The sequence below is a fragment of the Corvus hawaiiensis genome, chromosome 13 (genome assembly GCF_020740725.1).
Source record: "Corvus hawaiiensis isolate bCorHaw1 chromosome 13, bCorHaw1.pri.cur, whole genome shotgun sequence".
Classification (NCBI taxonomy): domain Eukaryota; kingdom Metazoa; phylum Chordata; class Aves; order Passeriformes; family Corvidae; genus Corvus; species Corvus hawaiiensis.
In genome coordinates this window covers 3,135,946-3,160,011 of record NC_063225.1, presented here as the reverse complement: position 1 = coordinate 3,160,011, position 24,066 = coordinate 3,135,946, and the positions used below count along the sequence as shown (strand labels likewise).

Here is a 24,066-nt window from a genome sequence, read left to right as displayed (position 1 = left end):
ACTCACACTGGTGCTGTTGCAGCGGTAAGTATGTGCTAACACTGGTTTGGACATTAACTCTCCATTCACAAATTCCACTCACGAGTACAGGTTTTTTTATTGCACTCGTCAACCAAGTTTTAAGGACATAAAACTCAAATATCGGTATCATATTACATGCCAAAACGGTGAAAAATGAAAAGTAAATCAGTATGCTCAGACTAGAGCCAGAAGAGGAACATGAAGAACTCTTCTCAGTTTTGAACCTTTAAATAGATCCCTTGCATCTTTCTCCAAAGCACACTCTGCTGACGCTGCTGGAGACAAAGCACTGCACACATGGACACAGCTTGGTCTGAGTGCAGCTCTTGTGTTCCTGGGTACACGGTGGCCCCGGTCCTGCATGACACAGAATTAACATCAGGCATTCGAGTGGAAACAGACAGCAAGCTGGCCAGGGAGCCACACACTAACCAGGGGAAGTCTGGGTCACCGCTGCATCACTGCTTACAGAACAATCCTCAGACGCAGGAAAAGAACTACACAGGTACAAAAATGTGGGAGGAAAAAAATCCTTTTGAGTGCTTAGAATTTCAAAGTTTTAACTTTGAGTCACCGCTCCCAAAGTTACCTAAAGCCACAGCAACAACCCTTGAGCCCACAGATCATAACAGGGTTGAAAGAGTGTCATTTTAGTAAGAATTTGGCACACTGATAAATCTCTTTGGCATTTGAAAATAATACTTTGCCTTGGTTTGAAAAATAAAAAGCAAATATCTTGCCAGAAATCCCAGTGCCATCCACACTTCAGTACAAGCTCTGGATTCCAGCATTTACAGATGTACATTCTGATACTCATCCTATGCTGAAATACTTATCTTTGAGTTACATCTCATGGAAAAGTGCAATTTTTACCAGGCAGTTAAACAGCATACAGGACACATCACTTCTGCTTCAAGTTACCAGAGTAATAGCTGTGGCTGTCCTCAACCATTTGTGGAATTTCTCACCAAACTTATGGAAAGTTATGAAGGAAGGAAAAAAAAAATTAAAAATTGGAAGGAAGAGCAGACAGTTTTCCAAAAGAATACATATCTACAAACTAATCATCTCAGCTCAACGCTGATCTTGACCTACCTCCATATCACACAGATATGTCTGTGCATTTAAACCTGGAATTAAAACCTCTGCTGTAAATCAGAGTTCTACACCTCAGAGTCAGAAGAGAAGCAACCCTGATAACTCAGTGTGAACGAGGAACATCTTTCTGATGATGCAGAAGTGCAGCTACTCCTGAATACAGAAGACTGCATTCAATGAGGATCAAGGTTTCTTTCATTGTGCTTTAATTAACAAATTAGCGTAGGTTTTTTCAAACAAGATTCTACTTTGCTGATCACTTACTGAGGTTGTTTTTCTGATTAAATTTTATCAGAGATAACAGAACCTCAGACTCCAAGACAGAACAGGATAGTAAATGTGTAACTTTAAAAATAAGTTGTCTTTTAGTGGCAAGTAAGATGGGGCCTTGTAAAGTTTCCACTGCATCCCAGCGGGGAGCTAAAGGTCACTGCTAACTCAAAATGAAAACAATGGGAAGTAGAGGATGCCATTCTTTCATATTTGTCCAGTGATTCTGTGTTTTCTTAGTATGGATTTACTTAGGAAAGTGGGAAATCTAAAACACAATGAAAAGATTTCAATGTCACCATTTTCCCTGTAACAAGACCAGTAATCTGTTCATGTCACTATATAAAATGTTTGATTTACAAAGCAAAATACATCTTCCTTGAAAAAGACATACAAAATGTTTGGTTTCCTATGCAACTTTAAAATTAACATGCAAAATAATTCTGCTCTTGCCAAAAAAAAGGTGAGGTCTCATTTCCAACAAAGAAACAGACACATCTTAAATCTGTTAAAATATTATTTAACAAACAGATTGATATATGTCCTGATTTTAAAAAATCCTTGATTTAGTATCAATTTAGTTTGCTCAGAAATGAAAGACCCATCTGGCCAACAAAGTGATTTTCTTCACACCAACAAAAATATGTTATCCCAGTTTCTTGGGATCTAGTGCTCAAAAATTGTCTATCATGTAACAAAGTGGCAGGACCAAAAGCCACATTTCCTCCCACTCCAAGCAAGGATGGGAATACCAATTTGAGTCCCTCATGCTGGAATCAGTCTTTTTCATGAGCAACATTTTATTCCCAAAACTGCTTTTAAATCTTGAATATTCCTTTTTCATTCCAAGTTCTTCTGCTATGCAAGGACATTTAACACTTCTACATGTATCTGCAGACTACCTTTGAACATTTAAAACACTATCAAAACCCATCTCAAATTACCTTGTCTAACACTTTCAAAACAGATATAACCTAGTTTATGACAACACATTTCCATGTCAAAAAGCAGGTTCTAGCTCTCTTCCTTTCTCCTGGAACAAAGTCATACATGTGGGAGCTGGCTTGCAGAATGCTAAGCCTTTTACTTTATGTAGAGTGACAGAGTTACAGATTTTACAAGAAAGAGAAGAAAAGGGCCTGGGAGTTTGATTTGAGGCCAACAGTACAACCCATAGCAAAAGAGAAGGGTCTGGAAGACTGCACAAATTAGAGACTCTGCAACTTAATTTCACAGCGTGTGCAACAACATCATTTATTACATTTTGGCCCTAGAAAGGGTGTCAAGAAAGAACCTCAAAGGGGCTGAATGCTGGAATCTTTTTGCAAAGCAGAAGACTTTAACATCACTCCTTCATGCCTTTGAAACCTTAAAAATCTGACTCTAGGCAATAAAACTATTTAGTATGTCATGCACATTAAAGCTATTCCATTTGTATCTTGTCATCCTGTGCCAATTTAAATCATAGCTAAATGATGATACCTAATTATTTACCCAATGAATGGATAGCAATGTGTAGAATGTCACAGTATTAAGCAATTTCCAACTGAACCTCTACTGGATGAATGGATCTGATATATAAAAACACTGGAATTCACATGGAAAACTGAGCTTGGGACATAAAATCACACTCTGTGTGCAACCTTGGAAACATTGCTAACAATGTTTTAATTCCATCCATGGCTGGTAAGGCAGTTTACGGTGTGGGCATATTACATCCATACCCACCACCAAAACAGAACACAATGCTAAATGTTCTCCTACATGTGCAGGTGCTTCTGTGGCCCCCTAGTAAAATGATAACTTACGTAAATCTTGCACTGAAATTATTTCACCTTAAGGCCAGTCTGCTCATTATCATATTTGCTTTAAGTTTCTTTCACTTTTTGCTGAGAGCCAATAGAAGCTTTAGCTGTCCATATCTCGAAACACTTGTTTCTTCTTTGAGAAGTCATTTGAAAGTCAGTTGACATGCCAACTGCTCAAAAAGTGGAATATTTTCAGTGTATGGTTACTACTGCTTAAGCAACCCAATTCTGGAGTCCTTTCTCAATGTGACAGCCAAGAGAGGTGAACAAACGTTCATATCATAACTAAAACAAAACAGCAATTTATCACTGTTGGTAGTGGCGACTGCTGGATATAACAATTTCAATGGATGTTAAAAATAATTCTCATTCAAATACCTCTCCCTTTCTTGACATGGACATTTACTTGAACATGAGGAACAAATATTAAAGCATGCAAAATGGAAAGCAAAACAGTTTCCAAACAGTATTTTTTCTTAGTTTCAAATGAACCATGAACAACTTTCTTAGTAAGACCTTCTTCATTGTCACAGATTGTAAGCATCCTCTAATCAACAGTTGATTGAGTGAGAAGTATTTGCAAGCGGGTGTAACCATTCCATATCTTTAACTTATATATAAACTTAGCATTTTGGATGTAAAATCTGAATTGCTGGCACCTTAAACAGCAAGGCAAAGCTGGTAACTTTCATTGGCATTTCACACCACATGTAATATTGGGAATGGTGGAAACTCATTAGTACATCACCTCCCGTTATTCTGCCTGGATTATAACTAGAAAATTTCTCACTATGCATGTACTTACACTTCAATCTGAGCCATATAATTAGGAATACAAAAGGTACAACACAGTAAGAAAAACATCTAGAACTGCAGAAATGAAGGCTTGGTTTTAATACTTCCTCTATCGACAGATTCAGGTGGCAGAAAAGGAAAAGCTTAGTACTAAACTACATAAAATGGCCAAGAAAGAGACACAAAGCAAGCTCAGACAGCAACAGTGAAGAACAATGGAAAGGGCAGAAGAATTTTCAGCTGAAAAGAGATTCAGTGAAGTTTGTAACAACAGTAAATAGTCCAAAAATTCAGCGTCTAACCTTGCTCATCTCAGTCATACAAGGAATTGCCCTCAGATGCAGTGACACATTTTGCATGAGCTGGTTTGCATGACAAGAAGAGATACCAATAATAATGCTTTAAAAATTGAAAGTGTAGCTTATGCTTAGTAGTGTAGCCATCTATACACTGTGAGTGATTTACAGTTTGGGTTTTTTCCAATTTACATAACAAACAACAGGAAATTTAAATAGATAAAAATTAGGCTTAAATATGAGCCCAGTTCACATATTACTACACTACTTCATTCTGTACAATTTAAAAATTAGACTCCCTGGAGAAAGTGTTCATGCCTTACAACAACAGCATAAAAAGTATCAGTCTGAAAGTCTGGAGCCCTGAAGACTGAGAAAAGTTCATGTATCAGCGTGGGAAGGATCCTCTTGGTGGAAGCAAGGATCTCTGCACAGGAGAGCTGACGTCAGTCCGTGGAAGTGGGAGGGAAATGGTGATGGGAGGTTTGTCGGGGAAATGATTGAGGACAGTTTCAGTGGGAACAGGGAGGATTCAAGCAAGGGTGGACGGCCTCAGTGGAAGCATGGACAGAAAGTGTGGGAGTATCAAAGGGAGGGAGTGCTCGTGTGTTCCAAGGGAAAGGAATTACCAGACAGGGAGGAAAAGAACAGACAGCTTAATGGACTAAATAACGTGCTGTTAACTGCTGAAATGAGATCCACTTCAGCACTGCAGGTGCCATATAGCATACAGCCTATGCAGAATTATGCAACACTGGTTTGCAGTGACTGCAAAATTCACAGGCAATTTCAGGGTTTGAATGCAGAAAATTAACTGGCAATAGGGGCGAGGATTTAATCTGGCGGCCCACATCAGGTGATAAAAAGAAAGACTATTTCACATTTGGTCCTTCTGTCTTAGGAGTAATTTTAATTTAAAACAAAGGAAGTTTGGATTTACTCCCTGATCCCCTTGCACCCAAATGCACATATTTCTCTATTAAATGTACCCGACAGGGAGAGTTACACAAGGAAAGAGGAAGGAAATCTTACATACGTAAAAGAATGACAGAGCAAAATCAAGGTGCTACAGTGTATATTAATGCACTGGAGAAGAGCCACACACACACAGGATGTTGGGATAGCATATGATTATGAATATCCAAGCCAATTTTAAATAAATGCCCGTGAAGTCCTTAAGGCTTTCAGCATTTACTCCACTTATGTTATAGATTTAACAGCTATTATTCTAAAGGTGTTTAAGCAGGTTTCTACAAATCCAAGTACCTTTACCACAAGTTCAATTACAAAGATATCTGAAAATCATAACTAATATATATGAAAAAGACAGACTGACACAATTTTGAGTCCACTTTCTTGAGATTTTTAGAGTTAATACAAAAAATCAGGGCAACTCTTCCTTGCAACAGTGCTGGGTAAGTGTAATTTGATATTCTTTATATAGCACTGGATAATCAAACCCCAGTCCCGGCATCCAAGTACTGCTTATCTTTCACTAATAAATGGTTTAATCTGTGGAGTCAATACACTGAAAATTAAGGGAAGAGCTTTCGTGGCTGGTTCACTGTTTAAATGTGGCACTTATTCTGAGATGCTCATAATTTTCAAATAAAAACCACATATGAAAATACCAATTAAGGAGGGAGATACAGGTGCCATGACCTAAACCAGGTCTTCCATTCCTCACGGACTGTCAGCATATTCACACACAACAGAAATAGGTATTACGGCATTTACCTCTGCACACACACACTTTCAGGATTATTCTGAAAATTTGGGTGGATTAATTTAGGGTTTCCCATACTAGGAAAGAACAGGTAACTTTTTAGCTACAGCTCATAAATTGATGCAAATCACAAAACATGGTATGCTCACACCACACATCCAGAAAATGATCCTCTGCTATTTGACCAGGAAAAAGATAAGACATGAACACAAATCCAGAGTAAGTCAGGGGCCAATTAGCAATAGATACAATGCCATTTTACAATCAACATGGGGCTTTTTTTTGTTTTTATTACATTTTCTGACTTGAAAAATGTGCACTATAGCTAGCAAAATGATTCAATAAATATTATTGCATTATGTATTATACGTGTTTTAATAAACTTAATGCTAATGCCAGCCAAAGTGAAAACATGAAATTTACACACAGGCCAAGTTTTGTTCTTAGCTCTAACACAGCATTGGCTTTAATCTGAGAGCATACAACAATTTACAGCGCCCTGAAACAAAGTGAAAATGTCATTCAGGCAGGTTACTGGTGATTCACACAAATTCTGGGAGACACCACCAGCACCCAAAGCACACCAGGTTTGTAGCATTTTGTGTTTGTGTGAAGGAATCCCTGGGGCCATAAAGGTTGTGCTACACACTCTGAGAAACAGCAATGGTTCTTAGTAGCATCCTAACTCTTACAGTTCTTCCTCAAATCAAAAATCCTTTTAATTACAGAACAGCACAACGTCCTGCCCAATGCTCCTTTTGCCTTCAGGAATTTCAGGCTCCTGCACGTTGTTTTCAGTTGTCTCACACCTTCTTTCTTTCCAAACAACTTCACTGCGCTGTGAGAGCTGCTCTCCAGTGATCCCTCACTCCGGCACAATCTCTGAGGCAGCACAGTTATCTAGCACTCTAAGAACTGCAAATCTGATCGTACTACACACACTAATGATAAAAGCAGAGAATGAAATACCGTGCGCTGCCTGACAGCTCTAAAGACTATTACAGGATTTTGCACATGAAAATAATGTAATGTGCTGTGTCCAACAGATTTTGTATTCAACTGATCACAAACAGAACTCCATTTTCATTTCTCAAAACCCATCTTTCACAGAACTGTGCTGAAGAGTGATGACAGGGGAAGAAAGTGTGACTGAGTGATAAAAATCTGAGTGACTGTCAATGCGATGACAGCATGCACACGAACCAATAGCAACCTGTAGTGTCAGGCTGAATTATCCAAACCTAGTAACAAGAATTTGTCCAAAGTTCTTGAAGGTGAACAACAAAATTTAACAAAATTAAGACTGCTTCCCACACATGCTTCTGGAAACAGGTTTGGAGGGATTTTTCCCCTTAAACAATCACACGGAAAACAAAATTCACCGGACAAAAATTTTAAAAGACTATTTTTGATTTAGGTATTGTAACATGCAACTATCCTCACTATTAAAAATTCATCTAGCAAAACAACTGTCAGGACTCTGATGACAACTTAAGCTTCCTTAGTGTGGTTGCTGTGTTACACATGCCGTGAGCACGTCTATCGCGTGTGAACAGGGCCGTAAAGTTCATTTCCTGTGCAGTGTTGTTAACACAAAAATTTAGTTTAGTACACCACGATTCAGCTTCATGTTCTAAGTATTAATTCCTCCCCCAGCTCACTACTCGCAAAGTGCCTGCTAGTTTTCTAGATGCTGTTTAAACTATGAAACTTTTTAAATTGTGAACAAAGATTACTAAATCTGAAGGAAAACAATCGAAGAAAATCACCCACGTAACTGAAGTAAATTATTCCAGGTCAATACTCTAGAAGTTGTCTTAATAAGCAAGTAAAAACCCTAAGAAAACAAATCATTAGAGTTTCTGTTAGTCTGCAAAACACTTGATATTCAGCTAGATCTCACTTGCATCTCAAGCCTGTATCTTATATTTACAGCATGTGTATCTCAGTTCTTATCACAGCAACCAGAACAGATCAGCCATGTTATATAATACCCCCAGGGCTGCTACAATGTGATTTTTCTTACATTTGCAACTACTCTTCTTTACAAAATAAAAATAGTTTCCCCAAAAAAAGCAAAGACATAATCCAAACCTGTAACATTAGGAGCTAAAGTACAACCCATAAACAAACAGTCCATCGATAAAAAGCAAACAGACAAGCAAGCACTCCACACACTGTCTCGCTTCCAAGAAAATAATCACGAATCACAGGGTTTTTTCAGTATGTGTCTGCCAACTTCATATAGTCCTGTGTCGTACCTCTATTCAAAAGTATGGGCGCAAACACATGGAAAAAAACCGCAAAAAAATACCCTATTTGCAGCAACAGACAAGGTCAACAAGTTGTTAATGTAAATCAGTACCCAGGGCAAAACACGCTGCCGCTCTCCCTTCAACTTTCCGAAGGGAAGAGGTATGCAAAGTGATCAGCCCAGCTCGCGGATCGCTTCAGACCGCGATCTGCCTGCCCCTGCTTCCAAGGGGGACAAGCACGAACAGCCAGGCGGGACGACCCAGCACCAACACGGGGCTCAGAGCATCCCCCCCTGCTCGGCGCAGCCCCACCGCGGGCGGAGGGGCCCCCCCGGTTCAGGAGCAAGACCCGCGCCCCCGGCTCCAGCGACCGACGAGGACAATTAACATCACTCTCCTCCCCAGAATTAGGGAAACTCATTTTGTGGAATGAAGAAAAGAGGCTTGGGTACCTCTACAAAGTCGCCAAGACACTGATAAGTTTATAAACGAAAGTAATAGCCCAAGCCAGGAAAAGCTCCCCCACAGCGGCAGGGAGACTCCTTGGGCTCCAGCGCTACAGCCAACTCCTGTTCTGAGAGAAACAGTGCTCATGTTTAGCACCCTTTTTACCTTAACACTGGATCTGCCGGTCTGGGCCTCTGCCTCCATGCTCTGGCTGTTCTCCCTCTTGTCTTTCTTAGAGGAATTAGTCCTCGCCTCATAAGTGGATGTGTTGTAGCATTTAATGAATAATCCTGGGACGGGGTTGCCTTGCTGCTGTTGAGACATGGTTGTGTTGGTCTGGTGAGGGAAATTGTACTCCTCAGACTCATTGCTACTGTGACAGATCACTCTGCTGTCAGAGAGGTTGGTGCTTGGAACACAGCCCATGCTTTGTGGCCACCTGGGGAATACTTCTAAATTGTATATATATACGCGTATATATATATATGTATATATATCTTTCCTTCCCGTTGATATTTTCCCCCTGCTTAATTTTTTTGTTAACAGGTTGAATCTCTCTCCTGCGTCTCCGCTACACTCTGAAGCATTGCCATCGGTCCCTTCTACACCACCAGAAACGTGTCTGTTCTCCTCGTCCTCCAGGAAACAGGTCCTTTAATCTCAATCTCAGCAGTGGGCTGGGGAGCTGGAGGGGAGGGAAGGGGGGAAATCAAGAACCGGTCGACTTCGTATTTTCACAGATTATTATTAATTTGTCTAAGCCATCTGAGAATCTTGGTAAGATTTTCTTTCCTTCTGGGAAAAGCGGAAAAAAAAAAAAAAAACCACCAAAAAACACAGAGGGGAAAAAAAACCCAAAGCAAAAATAACAAAAAAACCCCGAAGCCCCAAACCACACACACCCCGGCGTCGGCTCGGCGCTCAGAGCGGCCGGGGGCACAGCACCATCTCGTCCCCTGAGCCCGGAGCACGGCGCATTCTCCACCCGGGCTCGCTCCGCGTTACCGATTAACCCGGGACCGGGCCGGGGGCCGCTCCCCACCTCCGCGTCCGCGCTCCCGCCGAGCAGCGCTCACTCCTCGCGGTCCCGCTCGGCGCTGCGCTGTGCCGGGGGTGCGCTTTGGGGTGTGCTTTGGGGCCAAAAAAAAAAAAAAAAAAAATCAACGATTTATTAACAAAGAACAGCGAGGACCGACACCCGCCCGGCCGCCCCGGGGAGCCGGCTGCGCTCCTCACGCCGCGCTGGGCACGTCCCGCGCCGCCTCGGTCGCGGGCGGGCGGGCGGCCGCCGCGGGGGTGACATGCAGGTTCCCGTCGTCGGAAGGAAGGAAGAGCCCCCCGTCAGGCGGCAGCGGGGCTCTCCGGCCGCCGCAGCGGCATCCCGGCTCAGCGCCGCGGGGCAGGGGCGGGCCGGGCCGCGGGGAGCCCCCTCGGGGAATCGGGCACGGCCCGGAGGGCTTCCCTCAGCCGCGGGGGCAGCCGGCGCGGCGGGCGGACGCATCAAAGGGCCTCCATGATGCGGTTGATTTTTTGGGCAGAGAAGTGATGCGAAACGGCGAGATGGGAAAAATTAAAAATTGGGGAAAAAAAAAAAAGGGCAAGAAAAATTAAAAAGAGCGAGAAGTAGAAGGAAAACGATCCTAGCGTCCCATCCCGGCGGCAAGGGCTGCAGCGGCGAGAGCTCTGGTTCCCGGGGCCGTGGTGTCTGCATCCCTCAGCAGGGAAATGCCCGGCTCCCCGCAGCCGCCGTCCCTCGCGCCGCGCTCACCTTGTTATTATTGATGTTCCTCGGCGGCGGCGGCCGCGGCCCCTCCGCCGCCCCGCCCCGCCCCGCCCCGCGGCTCCCCCCGCGCTGCCCCGGCTCCCGGCCGAGCCAATGCAGCGCCCGGCGGCGCTGACCTCCGGCCCGCGCTGGCGTCAATGCAGATCAGCGGCCGCGGCCAATGCCGCGCCAGCCCCGCCCGAGCCCGCGGCCCCGCACCGCCGCTCACACCCGCACCGCGGCGGGGGCCCGCAGCCGCTCAGGGCTCGGGGTAACCCCGGGACGCCGCCTCGGGGAGCCAGCAAGCGGCTGCCCCGTGAGACACCGGGTGCCCTTCTTCAGCAGCCGGACAACGGACTCGGTTGTTGCTTCCCATCGTTTTCCTTTTCGACTGCGCCCGTGCCAATTTCTTTGAAAATATTTTTGAAAGCAAAGGCTGTGAAAAGGGAAGATGGTGCTATGGGTGGAGCCAGGCCCCGGGGCTTGGGAAATCAACTGCAGGCAGACTTTTCCTGGAATATGTATGTAAAATAAACCTTTTCTGTTTCCATTTCGTATGGAAGTAACCATGCTTCCTTATCCTATAGATGTGGTGGGAGACTAGATGTCTGTAGGTACTTTAAGGGAGAACATACTGTATTTAAAGCCCTTTAAACACCATGCCCAGGGCAAGACAAGTTACCGCCGTAGACAATTTGTGTTCCAGAAGTACCAGCTCAAGTGCAGCCCAGGTTCAACAACAGACATACGACTCCGTACTCTACCACAGACCACACACAACCCGACAGGATCTTCACGTGCCCTTCACTTTTTTCTCTATGTCATTTGTAGCTTCTGCTACCTTTATTCTCAATGACTCACAGAGGTGCTTCTCCAAGCTCCTGCCTGTTTTCACTAGCTGAGGAACAGCAGTTTAAGGAAGGCCCAACCAAACTTTAGATTTAGGAGCATGGTGAAAACCAAATATCAGAGACATGACTTTTATCAATAAGCTCCAGCATCTGAAGAGGGGAAAATGATGTGTTACAGGAGGAAACTGTTTAAATTACTCCAGTTTTGTACCATGAACTCTTATGTGCTCCCCTGGCAGAATCAGTGTGTTTCAGAAGAATCCAATTCAGCAGGAGCACGTCTGTGAATTCAGGACAGCCAGACTTTAAAACAGTACCTTAACTACATGACAAATGCCATCAGGTCATCATTAAAAGCAAAATATGCAGATAAGTGATGACTATGGACAACAAGAATGGCAAGAAGCAGCTCTTCATTCATCTGTGTAACAGCATCACTTGATCCAGATGAGAGCACCTTGTAAAGTTGAGAGATGCAAAGCCAAAAGTCAGTGCTTTTGAGAAATGTGGTTTTTCAGGATAACCACAGTACTTGCAATGCAGAAATGCTTTTATTTACTTCTCATAATTGCTAGCATTAAAGGCTGGAAAATCAAGTCTTTCCTTCCTCAATGCACTGCTACTGTGCAGTTTGGAGTATAAGCAATAGTCACATAAACTTCATCCACCCCATTAATTTAGCTGAGCTATACAGCCTGCTAGAACCAGAAAAAGAAGTCGCCTTCCTGTACCCTCTCATCACTTTGGACACCCACTTAATATAAGCATTTAACAATAAATGAAGGGAAAGGCTTAACATGCCCATTTGAAACAGTGGGCACTATTTGGACATGGATCTCGTCCTCATTCTTTCCTTTACATTAAACATTATTTACTAGATTCCATTAATAAGAACACACTTAAGTGCAGCTAGAAAAAGACTGTGAAGGAAGAGAATGCTACAATTCCTGCTTGTGCTGTTAAGCATAAATGTGGGCTCCCTTCCTCTGCCCTAATGGATCTGTCAGCAAAACTGCTATTGCACTTTATTTCTGGTGGCACTGCAGGAGTCAGAGACAGCAAAACTTCATTTTCAGAGCTGCACATTCAGTTTGCAGTGCTGACACCTAGAGTTAAGCTTTCTACTTTGTTAAATAGATGAGTCTGGTGTGCAGGTACATAGAGATGAAATGTACAGTTCATGGTGTCATTTCAAAAAAATTGTCAATATTGGAAAAATCTCTGCTTTCCACTTTGAAGGCAAACAAATTCCCACTCAACTAATACAAAATTTATGCAAATGAAAGGCAAATACTGGGGGCAGGGGGAATGCTTTGTTTGATAACAGCATGACAAAACAAGAAAATGTACATCAGATACGATGTGCACAACCACTTTGCTCTTTTTTAAAGTTTTTCCATGACTGTTCATTGGTAGGTTATTACTTATTATTTCTACAGCCTAACTTCATGAAAACAAAACAAAACAAGTCTCCATTTGCAAGGTTTTCAGATGAGAACTCTCACTGCCTTGACTGGATGAGATGAGCCTGAATAATCCCTCAGCAGTTTAATAAAAGCCATTGAGAAATCACTGAAGTTGTTGTCACACTGATAAAAATTCAACTAAAGACAAAAATTGCTCTTTGAACAAGACACTAGCATTGGAATTGTCTTGTTTCTCTACAATTTGGAAAACATTGGTTCTGGGTTTTATTGCCAATAGAAAAATACAGTTGAAAGTATAGATTTACCCAGAGCCTGGAATCAGAGACAAGAGGTGAAAACATCAAAATCATTGCCAGTGGTAGTAATTTGTCACTACACTGTATGAGGTGTGTGGATAAAGGGCCTTGTTCATGCTTATTGCTGAAGTGCAGCTCAGGAAATGGTGAGCCCAATTATTATTATTATAAAAAAAATTGAAATCATGCAAAATAGCAGAGGAAGACCAGGAGTGTAGACACTGGCAGATTAAGGCTGTGGGGGAAGTGCAAGGTCAGTACAGAGTCAGGAAGGGAAAGGTCAGAAGAGAACTAGCTCTAGGAGACAACCGGGGGAAAGAGAAAGGTTATTTATGGAGAATAAGGCTGAATTTCATTCAGGACTGCAGAATAAGAAAGAATCCTAGGAAAGAGCTTGGAATGACTGTTATCAGCTTGATCTGCAGACAAGTGGGTGCTGGGGAAGATCAAAGTGTCTAGAGGACAAATACATAAGTGTCAAAAATTTAAAAGGATTGAAAAGACACTATTCAGCCACATCCTCATCCTTCTCACAGAGAAATTACAGTGGACCCTGCATGTTTTTGACAAAAGACTGAACAACAGTGTCCCCCAGGTATCCTCCACTATTCCCCATATCTGCTATCTCCCCCCAAATTTCCATAAGCAAAACCACTTCCCTTGACCTATCAGCAGTATCCATCCATTTCACACTTATCAATTTCCACTGCACATTGTAAGAGTTTGTGCATGAGCACTGGGGCAGTTCACTCCTGTCCAGTTACACAAAAATGCAATACGAAAGCCCAGAGCAAAAGTTTGTTGCCAAAATCCAGTTCTGATAGTACTTCAGTACCTGAGACACTGGCAGGCAGAGTTATGCAGAAGAAATGATGGACTGACATCTGCATGAACAACAAATATCAGCATCCTTTGAAAAAATGTTTGTCCGACGAAGGCAGAGCGAGCATGACTGCAGTCCTGTGAGCACAGGCAGCAGTCTTGGTAAAAGATTACTCTGTGTGGTTTTAATTGCTTCTCCCCTCAAGTCAGCTGTATGTTCCAATTGTGTCTTTTGGCCTTCTGAAAAGTTAGGCAATCCTGCTGGTCTCTAGGCCAGTGAAGGAGGCAGTGGGGAGAAGGAGGAGGAGGAACTGTGGAAAATGTGCCAGCATGCAAACAGCTGAATGGACTCTACAACACTAACTACTGACACGTGCAAGCTGTGACAGAGTATGTCTCTCCATCCCAAGATATTCTAGAGGAGGAAACAAGGACCATATGCTGCCTTAGCGACGAGTATCAGCATTACACCCCATGAGGGTACATCTGCTTGTTTGTGTATGAGCATCAGGTATCTTGGAACGGGGCGTTTTCAGGTGATTCAAGTGTAAAATTTGTCCTGAGACAGCTCATCCCCAGCTCCTGGAATGTACAGAAGTACAATGAGTTTGTTTTCTGCACCACTTTCCTGATGTCCTGAAAAACCCCGAAGCAGCTGAGAGCAGGGCCGCCCTGATGTCCTGGCAGGCTGTCCGGCTGCTGCCGTTGTGTAACTGCAATTGCAGAACACAGACAGTTGTCTGTACCACTTGGAAATCAGAGCCTTCAAGGCAGTCTAAGTCAGCAACTTTTTCAACTCTAGCACTAAAGACATTCAAGTCTAAAGCTCAGATTCTTCATGTACGTACAAGCTTCATCATCATAACTGGTGTCAGAACAGCTTTTTCAGCTGTAGTTTACACATCACACTCAGCACTGCTCACTGATCAGCAGGACAGACACACTATTTCCAGGACAAAAATGTACCCCCTTCTCCACTGTGCCTTCTTTCCACTTTGACTACCTTCTTTGCTGTCCAACTGTCCAATGTTTCTCAAGTTTCTCTCAGCATTATCATCTCTACTTTGTTTTTGGTAGGCTCTCCCCACATTGCCCAGGAGCAGCACCTGCTTCCACAGCAGATGCAGAGAGAAGGTGAGCAGATCTCTGCCACCCAACTTTAATGGCTGGGCATGGGCCTTCAGATGCTGCTGCTCTCCCTCCCAGTCCTCTCTTCCCCAGCATCTCATGCTCTCCCCCTAAACCATGTCTTTCCAATGCCTGAGCCTGGGAGCCCTACACAGCCCAGGGAGTGCAGCACTGACGGGATGCAGGAGGCTGCACTGTATCACCCAGCTGCTCCAGCTCTGCCGACCGCAGAGCCCAGCAGGAAGGAGGAGCAGCAGGAGGGGGACCTGCTGCCAAAGCAGCCTCCAACAGCTCCAGCTGCCTGGCCTCGCCTTGCGTTGACCAAAAATTTGTGGGGAAGGGAGGAACAAAGCACTGTTGTCCCCACCCACTCCCCTATAATTATCCTGTGCTTCACAAGCAGTATTATCTGTCTGGATACACGGTGCCATGCAGCCAGCTGTGACCATAGAGAATTAGCTGTTCCCCTCTTGGAGAATTTTCCATTCTCTCTTCCTAAGTATTTTTAAGCCAACTTACATTTGTTTAGCATGCAATCCTTTCAGTTTGTGATTTACTAAACCAAGGATGACAATTGGTCCTTTTACGTGGAGTGGTATACCCAATTCTCACACCCTACAAGTGCCTGAGGTCCCTCTGCTTCCTGAGAGTATTGGATCCTTTTCTTAGCTAGCCAGCCTCAGCCCAAAAGTGACCACAGCCTCAGGACCCTTCAGACTCCTGAAGTGGTTCCCAATGCCACAACCCCATTGTGGCCTGCCTGGATCCAATCAGAGAAAACAAAAGAAAATCAGTAAAAGAAACAAACAACTTGTCTCCTCCATCAGTAGATCAGTTTTCTTTGGTCATCAAAGCTAGAAGGACAAGCTCTTAGTCCTTATTGTCTACCCCAGCAACTAAAAGATCAGTTCAGGCTAATGAGGGAAGACTCACTCAAGACAGGCTCTCAAATCCACAGACTCCTTGCCCCTGAGTCTCTCCCAGGACCCCACTGCCTCCTGCCCAGCAGACACTTTCTTGTTTGCTCCTGGTTAACCAGCTGCTAGTGGCCAGCAGCCTGCCTTCCTGGGCCAGCATCCTTAACCCTTCCCAAAGGCAGACAGAGTAAGAATGGTAAAGAGAACAATAAAATATGGGTCTAGAGACTTATCCTTGCTGTATGGCAGCAGCAGAAGCTGAAAAACTCCCTAAAATTACTCTTTAAGACTAGACTGTACACCTGCAAAACAGATGGCTTTCATGGTTGCTGAAGTTATTATTTAAGGAACAGATTCATCATCTATGGTCATACTGAGCAATGATTTATTATATATTCACAATAGCAAAAAATCCCATGTCCTGGCTGTGAGATTTATGTTCCTAGATCACCAAAACATCTGAAGAATTTATCCTACAAGCTTGTCTGAATATAAGACAGGGAACTGGACCTCATCTGAATACTTAACAACTCCTTGCTGTGTTCTCAAGTACATTTCCTTTCTTTGGGTCATAACAATACCTTTAAATACACTCAGTCATATCCGACTGTGTACAGTCATTCCCCGATGCTAAGCCTTTCTGTGGAGAAGGCAGTGTCCTTACCTATGCAAGAAGCTGAACCCTTAATTAGCAGAGAGGATCATACCCTACTGCCAACAGGTAACCCAGAGATGGCTGTGCATTTGAATACCTCCCTTTTCCCAGGAATGTTTCACATCCAGTTGTTTCATTGCAATCAGGCTCTGATTGTCCAGCAATGACAGAGCATTTTTCCAATACTATTCTTTCCAACTCTTTTTCCAACTGTGTTCTTATATCTGCAAGATCCCACCAGGGAAGTCGCAGTCCTTGACCCTTGCCTACATGCAGTTCTGCATGCAGACAGTTGTGAGGAGGAATGTACAAGAATGTCTGTGGTGCCATGGCACAGCACCCAGAGATCGTGGTTCTTGTAAACTCCATTTTATAGCTGTCTGCACATCCAGCTGAGCAGCAGCAACAGCAACACCACAAGAATTGCAAGAGGAGATGACAACTTGGGGGAGAGATAAGGAGAAACCACACTGAGGGCAGGTGGAGAAACCAAGCCATGTAAGTTTTCTGGGGATAGCTATTTAAAAAAGAGAGAAATAGACTCAGGATGCATCGGGGAGATAAATCTTCCGAGTTTTTGAAAAGGGGAAGGCAGCGCTTGCAGGCTCACTCACCACAGCCCTAACAAACATAAATCTTATTCACATGGGCACTATCCTTCCCAACACATTCACCAGGGCTGGTTGTAGCACAGCTATCATGGAAGGATCTGTTATATTAAGCAGAACAGCGCTTGGCAGTTTGTGTGAATTATGGTTACAGCCAGCACAGCTGGGTGCTGCAGGGGTTGACAGTCTCTATAACACAAGAACAATAGCAAGCACTAAAAAAAAAAGAATAAAAATCTCCAAAATGTTTTGGGAAGAGAGTTAAAAAATAGTTTGAAAACATGTCCTTTAAATTCGTGAGAGACCTCCAAACAGATGGGGCAGGGAAGGATCTGATGAACTGAGGGGGCTGATCTCATGGTTTATATCTGCCTTGGCAAGATCTCCTGGGTCTGCACTTACTGTGCCCAAGTGGGTGGCTTCCTAGTGCTCCATCAAGAGGCTTTTTAATCCCCCCTCACTTGAAATAAGCTGTGGTGCCATCTCTGTCTCCCTGAAATCTCTCTAGGCACAGTTCCCCACTTCCTATCCCTTCACATAAAGGCCTCTCTCCCTGGTAGCCACAGGTAACCAGGAGCAACCCTTATCTCTCACATGGCCCAAGTGCCAAACACACCTTTCCCCACAACCCTAATCTGGTTTACACTTCTGCTTTTGGGGAGTTTCAGAGCAAACTGTTCCACCTGTTACCTTTACAATGAATTAATGTAACCAAGTCAAAACAATCACTCTTAAATTCACTACCACAACAAGTATACCAATCTGGACAAAGCAATTGAAGATTTATTCATCTCCCTGCACTCTTGGAAGTTCATTAGGCAAGTGTCAGAGTAGTTTGAGAAGGTCAGGATCCTACCATGCACGTGACATCTCTTCAGGCCCCATACAGACTGATCCCTCTTGCTCAGTGATATAAACAACTAAAAATCACATCTTCCTTTTGACAGTCTTGGGCACCAAAAGAAATAACCACTTTTTTTAAAAAAAACCTAGTCTTTAGGACTTCAAAAATCAGATCTAAATTGATTATACTTTTGAAAGGAAACCAAGTTAGTAACTCTGCATTTCACAGATCCCACCTTTATCCCAGTGTAGCATTTTGAGTTAGGTCTTTCTATTTACAAGGCGCTGGCAGCTTGAGCCTCCAGAAGCTCTGGGGACAAAATATATCAGCCTTGCTCTCCTTTCCAACTGGATTTTCTGAATCTGCAGTGCCTGCTCCCATGCAATGAACTTAACAGACAAAGCATGGAAGCAGAGACCAAGACTGTGAAAATTATATGAGTAGGAGAAAGTAAATTAAGCAGGACTTTTCTCCACAGAGACTGAAGCAGGAATGAAATGTCTTTGCAGTGCTTTAGATTTCATACAAAACCTAAATACCCAGACCAGCTTCCTGTCAGAGTATAAATTGCATGTATTTTGGCCATTTTCTCATCAGTTTAAAGCCAGCATCGTATTTGTTACAATGACAGTGTATTTACTGATGAAAGCACTCTGAAAGACATTTTGGGAAGAGAAACAGAATTTTATCAGATAAATTCACATTGCACAAAGTTTTTTCCAATACATTTGTGCCCCCTGCATTACTGGAATAAATCTGAGGTAGCTCCCACGTTACAATATTCTTAAAAAAAATAAAGGCAGGAATTATCCAGCTCTTCCTCCACTTGAGGAGAATGTGAACTTCTGATAAAAAGTTTACTTTAGTTGCTCTGCCAAGTGCTAGGCCCAGAACTTGGGAGGATTAATAATAGGAATGGGCTGGAGACACGTGATTGAGTTAGCCTTGTTTGCAGTTCGGCTCCTTAGCAAGGTACAGCCTGACCTTAGGTGACTGTGGCTAAAAGGAACAATTATGGAGCTCAGCAGTGGAAAAAAAGGTAAAACAAAAACAGACAGACTGGAGCCATATAACTGAAAGAATTTAAAGTGTTCAGCTAAATTAGGCACATTAGATTAGAATACATTACATCCAAGCTTTGTTAACTGCTTCAGTGAGAAAAGAACTTCAGAGAAGATTATAGAAACCATGGATTTCTTCTAGAACAGATGCTGTACTGCTTCCTTTTGTCTCTCAGCAACAAATAAAAGTGAACTTTCTTTTATCTAAAGTTACATGGCCCTATCACTGACATACTGGAACACATCATAAATACTAGTTGATTTATGATTCTAATTCCTTAGAGATGAGAAAATATTGAGTGATTTGCTCTAAGTGACCTGGGAAGTATTTGTCATTGCCCAGAAGCAAGGCTGTAATCTGACCTCTTTCATCAAACTCTCCACCTTTTGAAGCTTCAGTGGTTTCTGGGAAATCATATATTTAAGAGTTAGTATAGTCAAGTAAAATTCCATATTTTTCAAGTGCAACATAACCTATGATTCTGCAGCAACACTTTGCCTCTCCTAGCACATCTTGATCTGCAGCAGTGAAAAAGCTTGAGCTGTCTAATGATCATCTAAAAGGTTTTAAACAAAACAGCTTTCTGATAAGAGTGCATTTCTCTGAAGGTCACTTTATCAGGAAAATGCTAGTAACAGTCAAGTGAGATGACATTTAGTGTAGCAGGTTTGCTCCTAGAAAGGAATGTCTCCCAGCTTTTTCACTAATGGGGAGCCACTGCAGAAAAAGGAGTTGGTGTCTGAGGAGACACATGCAGTGGGTTTATTCAGTATCTGACTTGTATTGGGGGAATAACGTGACACTTGAGGAAGCTCAGAAACCCGCAAAGAGCCTTAACACAGCTGTACAAGGAAACAATTCTCATCTCCATCTATTTACTTAACTCAGCCTGTTTAAAAGACTTCCTAACTCTTGTTTGAGCATGGAACTGTTGGCATTTTTTGTGTATCAGTTCAATTCTTGTTCAAGGGAACCTTGGAGAGCAGCACACCTGGGGGGATGGAGAGCAGGCCCAGAGGTGTGCTGATGTGCTCTGCAGCCAAATCACCTGGAGTGCCTGATCTCTGGCACCCAGGAAAGGAGCTCTTGGATCAGGAGCAACTCCACTGAAGCCAGTGGAGATGATTTTGAATCTCTGTGTGATGTCTTTCAAATGCTGTTTGTGGGCACAGAAAAACACCAGAGACATGGCTTTGGGATATAGTCATCAAACGCAGGCATCCTGGGACACTCACAGATGCCCACAGCAAGCCACAGAACATAGGCCTGCTGCCTGCTGATCTGCTTTGGAGAAAATTGCTAGGATTGAGGGAATTTATTTTGTTCTGTACTTCAAGGGCCTCCCGTGGCCAGGCAGGCGGGCCGGATGCAGCTGGAGCACTCCCTCCCTTTCCTGGTGCAGAGGGGAGTCAGGGAGGCTGAGCACGGCTGTCCAGAGACCTGGGCTGGGTCACTGCACTGCCTGGGAGATGGCATCAGCAGGGGAAAATCCCCAACCCTGCCACAGCCCAGCCAGCCAGCCAGGAAACTGGTGGGTGGCACCCATAGACCCTAGTTCTTCCCACGTGAAGCAGCTATTTAGTTCTCTTTTGAAGTGTGTTTCATGAGTATTGAGTTGTGTGAGTTTAAAATTGGGCTTAGCTAGCCAGGGTGGATGGACCCTGACAAAGAGCTTTCAAGCCTCCTCAGAGAAGACAGCTGATATTTTAGGGAACAGGTTAGGACATGACAATAGCTCCTTGCACTGGTACAGCTGGTTACTGACTGTACTTCTCAACAAAGATTCATACAATAGATTCATGTAGCCATAAAATCGAATAGATTTATAAGAAGGTTCAGTGTTACCTATGAAGACAAGATAATTAATGTATTAGCTGAGGCTGGGATTTCACTGGTGTAGGGCTCCCTCCTCACATAACCAGCTGTGATGGAGGTCAACTCATCCTCTTGGATATCCATCCTGTCTCAGGCAGACAAGAAAGTACTGTGACCTGATCCAGCCCATCAAACACTGATCCAAACAGGAGATACAAGGCAAAGGGCTTCTATATAAGGCAAAAAAAAGGGAGCTGATGGAGTTCAGAAAAAACAGCAGGATCAAAAGGAGTATTTTGTAGCACAGTTCAACTCGTCAACACAGCCTGCATAGTGCCATCTTTGGCACATTACCCCACAGTATAAGAACAAAGCTAGATCCAAAAAGACAATTAAATGGAAACCACACTATCTGGACAGGACATCTCTTCTGCAGGGCACTAATGATTAACCTTTGGAAACCACAATAATTTATCATCAAAGTAAAAAGCAGAGTGAAACCCCAAATATCATTGACATGAACCAGAAGTAGCCTCTGGGAGATGTGCTGCCTACAGTAGAGCATTCAAACACGTACAGGACATAGTCAGGGTCTGGACATATAGTTATGTTTTGAAACCAAATAATGCTGGACCTTAAACAAAAAGGAAAATCCCATGAGATAAAGGTTGAACACTCCCTGGAGTACACCCCGAGACAGCTCTCAACATACAATGAAAGAATCACCACAGTCCAGGTTTAGGGAGTCCCTCAGTAAATGGGAACAAGCAAGGTTAGGTGACAGGATAGTGTCTGAGCTTGGGATCTCTTTGCAGAAAGCATTTGAGCTCTCTTTTACTGTAAATAACGTGATCTGGTCTGACCCGGGGCTGATTGCAGAGCTCTGTCTTGTTAGCTCACCTCTGGCTGTAACAGGTACTCGTCACTTGCATGGAAAGGAAAACAGAAGTTAATGGGCTGATTCATTCAATCTGTGTTTAAAAATCCCTCTCTGCCCATGACTCCTAAGTAAACTAAACTGATTCCCCTGCATGTCTGACTTTGAGCATGTACACAATGCTCCCTGTTCACAAGGTTATCTTTGGTGCAAAGCCACTGTGCACGGGCTGCTAACTCTACCTACATCCATTATAGGAACCCCTCGTATAATATGCACCTAGCTTCAGCGTGCAAGACATTTGGTTCCCAAAAATACGATAGGATGGCTAGAGTAACCACTAACCAGACATGCTGGAATGCCTGAAAGTGTCCAAGATTAGTCATTTGGCAGCAATCTTGAGGAAGCGTAGCTTTACATATCCCTCTCTGGACAGAAGGGTTTAGTGTTCAGGGCCTTCTGGCAGGTCTGAACCTGACTCCTTCCCTTGCCGAACGCAGCACAGCTTGGATCAGCTGTGGCCGTGACAGCTAGAGCTGGGATGCAACTGCCACAAAAATCTGGATCACTCACTTTGTCAAATCTATCTCCAGCATATTCTTTACTTCACCAAAAGAAAGAAACCCAAACCGAAACAAACCCTTTCCTGTGCTTGGCCTTGGTATTTATTTTTTATGGACAATTTCAGCTTCTGTGTTTGTCAACTGAAAGGAAAACACATGTGTCACACACGCATGGGTCAGAAATCTGGTGGGTGCTCGTATATTATACAAGAGATCAAGGACTGGAGAAACTTCATTCTAATCTGAGGGCAACAAGACAAGGTTACTGAAGAGCAGTGTGCCTACTCATCAGCTGTAGAGATCAAGGCAAGATTGCATTTAGGCACCACAGCACTGGCAGGACTGAGGTGTGGATGGTTTTTTGGTCACTGGAGTTTGATGCGGGACTTGCACGGACCATCTTGTCAGGAGGGCTGGCACCGGCACCTCAGTGCACTTTTAACAAGGCATCCAGTCCCCTCTACGTAAGGTGACCTGCTCCTAGGCCACATCCACGCCAGGAATCGTGCACAGCACGGAGCCTGTGCCTTTGCCCAGCTGGCACAGCCGAAGTGGCAGCCGGGCACTGCACCAGTGGCTCAGGAAGCCTCCCAAGGAGCGAGGCCAGAGCAGCCTGTCCTGGCTCACAGGCTCAGCATGCCTGACCCTCAGATGGAGCACTCTGCTTGAGCTTAGTGCTGAGCTGAGGCAGAATGAGTCCCACTGGTCCAGAGCTAGAATGCTCATCATGAGACCACGAGCCTGGGCATCACACCGTTGTGCGGGGCTGCCATGGTATTTCTGCTCAGAGCTGCAGCAAATGAACCAGTTAAAGCATGCAGAACCCAGCAGCTGTCGTGCCTTTCAAGTACTGAGCTGCAGAACTGGCGCCAGGTACTCCTGCGCTCAGGACTGCACAGATGATATTGCTCCTTCAATGTATGACATTCACGTGGCATTCCAACGGTGAAAGAAACCAGCACAACCCAATGGATGAATGGAAAAACAAATTGCTTCAAGTTGATTTAAAGGAGATATTTAGTCATGCATGGGAAGGAAAAGAGAGAATAAGTGACCAAAACAGAGTGAAGCAATTGGAAACAGCTGATGTTTGATGAAAAGAAAGACATTTTCTGGGGTGAGAAATTTAAAAGCCTTGAGTATTTTGAAAGGGCAAATGATGCATGACTTTTTTAATCCTTTGAATGGTGCCAGGTTATCCAGAATCCACTCCAGAAAGGTTTCCGGAGCAGTTTATTCTAGAACTAAGCCAAAACCTTCAGCCAACTCCGGAAAATCTTATTTAGAGTCAGACTAACATATTGTGAGCTCATGTCACTGTTGGAAAACTGCTCCAGCTGAAAGCATGAGGGAATAGTTTTGCTAAGGAACCCTGGAGTTTTAGCCATTTGGTTTCTGGGGGTTTTTTTTATTTGCAATAAGAAAAGGCAGGAAAGGAAATTAAAATCCTTGGTAAAAGAAAGAAAAAATTATAGAAGGGCTGAGTTACATTTTCTGAGATTCCTTACTGTCTTTCCATTTCACAAAGAGTGGACAAGCTTCATGCTGTACTGGAAGTGAGGGGTTTCCTTTCCATGAGGTTCACATTAGGGCAGTTCTCATACAGAGGTGAAGGACAGTTCCACAGTCCTGGCCCACAGCACTTTGTGACTCCAAATGGGACAAATCCAATTGTATTGCTCCAGCCAGTGTCCAGATCACACTAATTACTATTAAACATCTC

General features: G+C 43.7%; 1 protein-coding gene and 1 long non-coding RNA gene across 7 annotated transcripts in view; both read right to left on the bottom strand.

Annotated features, from left to right (window-relative positions):
* Positions 1–24,066, bottom strand: part of PDE8A (phosphodiesterase 8A) — a 153,668-nt gene that overhangs the window by 119,266 nt on the left and 10,336 nt on the right. For 3 of the 6 annotated variants that reach the window (XM_048317768.1, XM_048317767.1, XM_048317772.1), the window contains exon 1: positions 8,882–9,263. The exons of 1 other annotated variant lie outside the window; for it this stretch is intronic. In XM_048317768.1, coding sequence (XP_048173725.1) covers positions 8,882–9,142 — 261 coding nt within the window. In that variant the 5' untranslated portion in view covers positions 9,143–9,263. 2 more of the 6 variants (XM_048317770.1, XM_048317771.1) reach the window with 2 other exon arrangements.
* Positions 83–8,873, bottom strand: LOC125332642. Its single transcript, XR_007206567.1, has 2 exons — positions 454–8,873; positions 83–378 (listed from the first exon to the last, which is right to left on the bottom strand). It is a non-coding gene; the product is annotated as an uncharacterized LOC125332642 (long non-coding RNA).